The sequence below is a fragment of the Scophthalmus maximus genome, chromosome 1 (genome assembly GCF_022379125.1).
Source record: "Scophthalmus maximus strain ysfricsl-2021 chromosome 1, ASM2237912v1, whole genome shotgun sequence".
Taxonomy (NCBI): domain Eukaryota; kingdom Metazoa; phylum Chordata; class Actinopteri; order Pleuronectiformes; family Scophthalmidae; genus Scophthalmus; species Scophthalmus maximus.
The window spans coordinates 2924228-2932500 of NC_061515.1; the positions used below are offsets into that span (position 1 = coordinate 2924228).

The 8273-nt window shown below is 43.1% G+C and overlaps 2 protein-coding genes across 3 annotated transcripts in view; one reads left to right on the plus strand and one right to left on the minus strand.

Annotated features, from left to right (window-relative positions):
* zfpm2a (zinc finger protein, FOG family member 2a) overlaps positions 1-3098 on the minus strand; it is a 146356-nt gene extending 143258 nt beyond the window's left edge. The window contains exon 1 of one of the 2 annotated variants that reach the window (XM_035605372.2): positions 2553-3098. In XM_035605372.2, coding sequence (XP_035461265.2) covers positions 2553-2850 — 298 coding nt within the window. In that variant the 5' untranslated portion in view covers positions 2851-3098. The remainder of the gene's footprint in view (positions 1-2552) is intronic. The other variant, XM_035605287.2, reaches the window with a different exon arrangement.
* Positions 2669-8273, plus strand: part of dpys (dihydropyrimidinase) — a 39067-nt gene continuing 33462 nt past the window's right edge. The window contains exon 1 of the mRNA XM_035606203.2: positions 2669-2804. The gene's annotated coding sequence lies outside the window, so the exon portion shown is untranslated. The remainder of the gene's footprint in view (positions 2805-8273) is intronic.

Genomic DNA, 8273 nt, shown 5'->3' on the forward strand with positions numbered 1-8273 from the left:
ACCACATATTTTTGGTAGAGATAATGCTAAAAAGTTTAGATAGTAGAGATTATTATACGGAACATTGCAGCTATAAAATACATTTAGTATATTAGTAGGTTTTGCTTTACAGCAGTGGTGCAACGGCTGCATGGCTGCCTCGGTTTCATCAAACCGAAGTGAAAATATAATCTGAGATCAACACATTCAACTTCTTCTCGCATTCATACTTCAAATTCCATGATGCTTTTTGAATGTCCCTCTAATAAGGCATTCACGGTGTCATAAAGGGGCCATTCAGGAGCAATCCTGATCTTTCAACACAACTGTATGATTTATGTGTACCGCAGATATGAGCATGATGAGGGGGAGCTGCCTTTCAGCCGTGTGCCTTAAATCCCAACCCTTGTTCTAATATGACGACTCCATATCGGTTCATTCAATGCACACATTTCTTCTTCAATCAAAAAAAACATCAGACAACCTTTCATACTTTTGCAACCTATTGTAAATGTGTATAATCTGCTGCAAATGGTAATATCGTAAGGAACACACGCCGTATTTACTGTGGGATTATAGAAAGAAAAATAAATGCATTGCAGATACGCCATTTCAAATTAAGCACACGTCCTTTTTCCCTGCTATCTTTCCTTAGATAGCCTAATTAATTCACTCCAACTATAAATAAATATTTAGTTCCTTTCTTGTGCAGCAGCACGGGCCAGAACTGGTTTTGGTGCATCGAGTCTTCATTACACAGTAGTGTTAAGGGCTACGTGGGAACGGCTAATCTCAAAATCCCTGCCACACAATAAACAGAGTGACAGAAAGGAAGGATGTATGAGATAAGTCGCCAGTGATGAAACTAGATGCCAAAAGCAGAGGACAGTATGTAATGAAGAGAGAGCAGAGGGGAATGTTTAAAATAAGTTCAAGAACAAAGATAAAGCTCCAAGGATGATGTTATCGGCGGGATTGAAGAAAGCATTTCAGCCACAGAATGGTCACAATCACTTAATCAGCCAGACTCCACCCAGCGCCTTCCCCGTCTTCCATCATATGCTATTTCCCCCGCTCCAAACAGTCAATTTTCTGTGTGCGCGTGTGTGCAACATCCGAGCTAAAGGGTTACAGAGAGTGTTGATGGCTCTGTCATGGAGGAGGGTGGCCTTGCATTACCAAAGCATAGCACTCACAGGAAAAGTACAGTAGGTTGCAAGTAAAAGATTTATAAACTGTTTGTCTGTGGTCATACAACTGGATCCAACCATGATGAGAAGCAAATCAAAAGTGGACAAATGAAGTTCAGACTGACTGTTCAGTTATTCCTAGTGCTGATGTAAATCCAGTACATTATTCAAGAGCTGTACTGTAGAACGATATTGAATTACCTTTGCACTTCACTTGTGTATTTCCAGATAAGGCTCGTATTACACTCCTGGCTTGACTTTCTTACTGCGTCAAACTTCTCTAGACAGATGCGTCAAACTTCTCTAGACAGATGCGTCAAACTTCTCTAGACAGATGCAGTCGCTTCATCGACAGATAATGGGACTTGATATACAGAATAACAAAACAGCAATAGTGGCTTTCCATCTAGTCACTACTAGAAACTTTTAACGACGCGTGTCTTCACAATCCATTTGGCTGTGACGAGAACAACGTTTACTACGTATTGCGTTCAGTTGATTTAAGTATACACCAATATGATAGATCCAGGTCCATACAAACGTGATTGTTCTTTAAGCAATGTCCTGCAGCATTCAAACATAGTGACACAAAGTGACACGGCCAAAAAAACTGTAGGTCTCCGGGCATGCAACAAACACCACTGTCAACCCTTCCTGGTGTTATGCCTTCCCACTTAATGATGCTCAATATCCCCCCCCCCCATACACACAGAGCATAACACAAAAAAAACAAAGAATACTAACAAATGGCTCTTACAACAGCATTTAAAGGGACAGTGCGCGATTTCGGAGCAAGCTTATCTGCCTCTTTGTGATTTCACCGCTCTGGCCGAGCCTCGAACCCACAACCTCGGCTACGGAAGCAGACGCGCTAACGAGATTGTTCGCAAGCAAACATTTGTCCGACAAACCAAAGACGCAGACGCAGACAAAGACAGACAGACAGACAGAAACACGTAAACATAAGCTGTTGAAGGCAAAAAAAAAAAAAAAAAAAAAGGCAGACGGGAGTGCCGCTGCGGAAGCTACACTAAGTGGCTGTGCTAACTGGGGCTAAAGCTAATGTCCAACTTCCTCGTTCACTTCCTCGTTCACTTCCTGCCGAGCCCCCTCTCCTTCTTGACCCCGTCACGAGACAAATATCCACCCGGTCGTTCTGCGCGCACACACAGCGACAGTCGTGATCCTCCGTCTGACGACAGGTGACGCAGCGAGGATCTCAACGCTCATTGGCTATCGCGTCGCGAATATTTGCGATGGACGCCCCGCGACTTTTGCCTGATTTGCATCGCGCATATTGCACCAATAGTGTCGCCCGAGTGATGTCAACGAACTGCTAACAACCATTTTGGGGTTTTTTTTAATTTAAAGAGCATTGCTTACCAATGTCTGGATGCCGTGTTGTGCTTGGAGTTGCGCCCGTTTGGAGACCGTGGAGGACCGGGCTGTCGAAGGGGGGGGGCGCCCCGGCCAAGGTTCCATCCGATGTTCGGGCTGTGGAAGCGGGCCAAGAGACTGCGTGGCCCACCCCCGGAGGAGAGAGGCGGGCTGCTGGTGGAGAAGGTGAAACGAGGCCACCGAGGCCGCGCCCAGCGGTGCCCGGGAAGAGTGGCTCGACACACCGGGCGTTCGCAGGTAGGGCAGCGCCGACAGGACCGGGTGTCGCAGTTACATCCCGCATGTATAGTCTCGGTTTGTTTTGTTTTTTTTGCGGTCGTTTACGTTGATAGTCTGTTCGAGGAACGTCTCCATGTTCGAGCTGTCGCCTCCGTGTTTCGCTGGGCACCAGCTGAACTTAGGAGCTAATAGTGTCAAATGTTAGCATGTTCACATCCAAGGCCACTTCCGTTCGACGGGAGCCCTGACGACACGCTGTCGCGACACTTCCGCTCGGGTGTTTATCAGAGCCGTCTGACGAGAGTCGCGACAACGGAAGTCCAAAACGCAGACTTCGGATGGTTCCCGGAAGTTCTTATCGCGCAATTCGAATCCATTGTTAAAGGGACAGTTCAGTGATTTTGAAGTGGGCTTGTATGAGTTACTTATGCATAGTTAGTAGGTTACCTTATGGAGATGGTGATCAGCGATGCCATTTAACGGAGTCTGGAGGAGAAATGAAAGTAGCGTAAGTCTGAGACGCAATGTTGCAGAGGGGACAACTGAAAAACATATTTTTCGCCACACTTCTAAATGCTTAACTAAGAAAAAAGTGTGACTGTGACTTACGCTACTTTCATTTCTCCTCCAGACTCTGTTAAATGACATCGCTGATCATCATCTCCACAAGGTAACATACTTACTACGCATAAGTAATTCATATAACCCCACTTCAAAATCACTGAACTATGCCTTAAAGAGTGACAGAACTGCCATTTTTTGGGGGTAATTCGAAGTCAATAAATGTATCGTTTTACAAAACAGCAGGACGACATGCCTGTGAAGTCAGTCAATACGTTTTTTGAATCATAAATAATCATAAATCATAATCCACTTAAATTTCTTTAATGCGCATGTTAATTGTGGTCAGTAATGAAATATAGAAGTAATATAAAACTTACATGGGATATTGCATCCATACCTTCACTTCACTCACTTAACAGGGAATGTTTACAGAGTACTATTGCTGCTGTACTTTTACCTAGGATCTGAATACTCCATCACTGTGTGAGGAAAAAAGAATAGACAGAAATCAAGCCTGAGGTCAGTGTGACCCAGGCTACAGAGTGAAGTCAAAACTAGGTGGTATTATATATGGTGCTGACCTTATCAAGATGTCATGCATGCCACATAACTAATGTGGCGTGCATGCTGATAAAACTACAACATAGATTCTGTATTTTGTATCTGTGGCTCCCTCTAAACTTCCCATCCATTCACTGTGATCCACCGCTGTAGTGTCGCGATGTCTCCCCAACGAGCTTATTTTCTAAAAGCTGCCGAAGCTCTATTCAAATCCTCCCCGATCCCGCTCCCTACTGGGGCCAGGACCGCTGGCCAAAACCAAGATCCTCAGACAAAGGCTGGCCCGGGACTCCCCTTGATTTGGACGGGCACGCAACCGCGGCGCTTCGCAAACACCATAACACCATCTCTGCGCTCATTTGCGAGGCCTTTAGCTGCTCATGAGTTTGCGATTAGCAGCACTTTGGTTTGATGGCAGCTCACCAGTTGTAAAAGTCGGCATCGGACAGTGGCCCCCCCTCGGAGAGCAGCTGGTAACTTGGCCTCTAATGTGCCGACCCCACATGTACCAGGCAGAGACCGACTGTGGCTGCAGCACCGCGCTGCAGTAATGCTCCTCAACAAGCATTTTGAGAGATAATGACACCGCAGGCTGCAGAAATGTTAAAAAACCCATGTAAACATAGCACCAGCATGGATGTTAAGACGACATCTGCTGTCTGCCTTTTTTCTTTTTCTTTGTGAAATCAGTGACGAAATCACTTCCAAATGTCAGTTTTTTAGAGCTGCTCTCAACTGAAGACGTTGAACTTGATCCTGCAGGGGGTCAGTGATAAATATTTGCTGGACTTGTAAAAGCACAGAGACTTGTCGAAGGTGTGGGCACATTTGTGCAATAAGTCGGAATGCCATCGGTTTTCTTGTGTTCCATTTAATTAAATCCAACTTTCATGTGAATTGAACCAGTGGACTTGCAGGTCCAGGAGGCAGGGAACATGTTGAATGAGGGTTTTGAAGCAGTTGTGTTTTAAATCACAAAATCAAGGCGGGTGAGCCCTAAATGAAAATTATATCTGAGACCGATCCATTAGCTACTTGATGTTCTATTGATAAAAACACATTCTCCCATGAGGTCAAAGGCTTGCTTCAAAAAAGAATAATACCAAATGTGAACATACATTTAGCATAGATCAATTACAATTCAATATAAAATACATAAAACCGATGTATGAATTGTCATGTCAGAACATGTGATAACATAAGCACTTTACCAAATACAAACATTTGTTTAACTGGCTGTCCCGGATGATAATAGACGCAGAGTGTAAAAGAATTTTCATATCAAATTGGGAATTGGGTCATTATGCTTGTACCATAAAACTTTATGTGGGCTTACATGGAGCACTTCTGGGTCATTATAATACAGTGCTCAAATGATTCAACATAGGATGTCTGTTGAATAAGACGCATGAAATGCTTCACATTGGAAGTGGCAAAGTAGCTTTTAAAGAGCTCAGACATAACAAGCCATAGTTTTTATTATTTACATTTTTTGGTGCTGATGATAAATTACAAATTATATATTATAAAAGATGTCTTTGAATTAAATTTTTAGCCAACATAGATCCAACACTTGTAGCACATATTCTTTTCATAACGCCAGTGAATGCACACCTGGATACTTGACACACTTTTCTATACGTAACAATACCCTACACACGTATGCACATGCTTTCCATCCCTACACTTATATACCCGCATCCACACATGCACATGTCCTTATCACCTCACAAACAGACACACAAACACACACGAAGGAAGTTTAAAGAATCACAGAACTTGTCCATCTTATGTAAAGCCAGTCGTCATGATGTGTGAAACGGACATGCCTCTTGTGTGAATCTGCATGTGCATCTATTTTCAGTGTCAGCAAACACTGGATATATTTCCGTTGAAGTAAACCTACAAATACGATTTGAGAGGTTGATCATGTTCCTTTGGCATAACCATTAAAAATTAAAAGTTAGTCACTATAAATCAGTCCGACAAGATTAAAAGCAAGACCAGAACATGTGATGTAACTACACGGTGCAGTTTCATTGATCTGGAATCAATACCTTTTATTTGATCTCAACAATTCAAAGCAGCCGTGTAGTCATTACGCATTCAAAATAAGACGGCTTTAATCAAAGAGACAGAAAGTGATTGGGAGGGGGAAAAGTGTGCAGAGAAAATTTACAGAGGCTCGACGGTTGTAATGAGACGAACAGAGACAAAGAGATTTCAGAGTTCACCGGCTGGACAAACAGTTGATGGCATAAGACAGTAGATCACGTTGTTTACAGCCTTGGACTGTGCCTCTCAGGCCGGGTAGAAGGATTGGAGGCCACACCGCCATCCAGGCTTACTTCAGGCTGTGTGCCCGAGGCTGGGCCCTCCAAAACACGGGCTGTCGTCGACACTGCACGCAGCAATGTCCACAGCTAGCCATAAGGAAAGGGGCTGCACGCATTGTGCCGTCAAATACCCTAATGTCACGTTAATAACATGTCCTTAGTTAAAACTTAAAATTCAGAGTCCCCGATATGTTAAAAATGTCTGTGCTGGTGCACATGTTGTGACACCTTCACTACAGTAATAATACAGACACACTGTACACAACATGCTATTGGGGATCCAGATTTCCTTGTTTTTCTGCTGCTCGGAAAAAAACAGAGGCTGGCTGATTATGTGAATGCAGCGTGATAGATCTTCAGAGCTGGGCTTAGTGGAATGTCTCCCCTCCTCTGTTTAAACAAAGCCCGAGATAAGATTTAAGGAGAATCCTTAAGGTGATCCAGCTGCCCTCCTCCGAGCTGCAGCAGGCACGGAGCCATAATGAAGACTGAGCAAAAGGGCTCAGAGACCCTCCTCCTCCAGGAGGCAGGGCCGCAGATGAATACATTCCCTCTCTCGCATTTCCTTACAGCTTATCCCCACTCCAGCAAAAGGAGACAGCCAAAGAGAGATGAGAGGAAGAGGGATGACTCTGTTTTAGTTTTGTCACACTCTTTGCTATCGTTTTTCCGGGTTTGTTTCAGAGGGGCCACCCGCCGTTGTCCGCCGTTAATCACGAGTTCGCTGTCATTTCACTGGTATTTTCTGTTTTGGATTTACATGAGAATTACTTGGAGAGCAAATCATTTAAGTGTCACACATCCATTCCTTACAGCACATTTTGATGATTACCCTATGTTTGAATTTTTCTCAATTATTCCACACTCACACAAACACACCCCCCTCCCACCCACCCACCCCCTCACCGTGGGCTGGCAAATGCATTTTGCTTTTTAATTGCATACAAAACTAAAACTGAGAAAGAAAGAAAAGAAAAACATGTCAACTGCCCAATTGCGAGGGAAAAAAGCAGAGCATGCATGTAAATGCATTTTTTTGTAGTATGCATGATTATATTACATCAAAAGAATGTTTAACATTTTGTCACATCAGGCTGTAATTAATACAAAACATGTTTGCAAGACCAACGCATTTAAATAGCAAGAAAAAATATACATATATATATATATGTATATATATATTTACATACATACATATATATATATATATATATATATATATATATATATATTAAATAACCATTCTGCCTAATTCTCCATGTTGCCCAGGATAATCCAGAGAGAGAGAGAGAGAGAGAGAGAGAGAGAGAGTGAGGGAGGAAATAATTAGCAGAGAGAAGCGATTGCACTAATGAGAGGAGAATTTGACTAGGATACTTTACTTGACCCCCAGTGTTCCTTGGCTGTCCAAGAAAAAAAAGGCTGATTTATAATTATACTCTGCAATGCACCATGAAATTGTTATTGTGGAATACCTTTTTGAAAATGTTATCAAACAATTACTTTAATTTTTCCCCCCTGGAAACTGTTGCACATGTCTACTAAAATGAGATGGTGGAGCAGAGATTCCTGCCTGTCATCCACTGCTGTTCATGCAGATGAGCTCGCCTTTTTTTTTCTCTCTCCCTCCCTCTCTTTCCTTCCCCTTCCCCAGAGTCTCTGTTCCGAGGGATGCTGTGGCAAATAAAATAATACTCAGATAAAACTGAAATATTTTATGACAGAATGATAATCATTGCAAGCATACGTGCCACTGATACGGGGCTGTTGCGGACGGGGGGGAGGAGAGGAAATAATCCTTTTTGTGAGCTTTAAAAAAAAAAAAAAAGAATCTCAGTTGAATCACATCAGAGAGAGAAAAAAAACAACTCAAAGACAGTTCCAAGATGAGCCAACTCCAGGAGAAAATGACCTCCTCGTTTTGGTGATAAAGTTCTAGCCAAAATATGATATCAGCCTGCGACGTGACTCATTAGAAATGTGTGTATGGCGTGGAGGCAGCTCTCCCTATCTGCCAGTGCCTGGC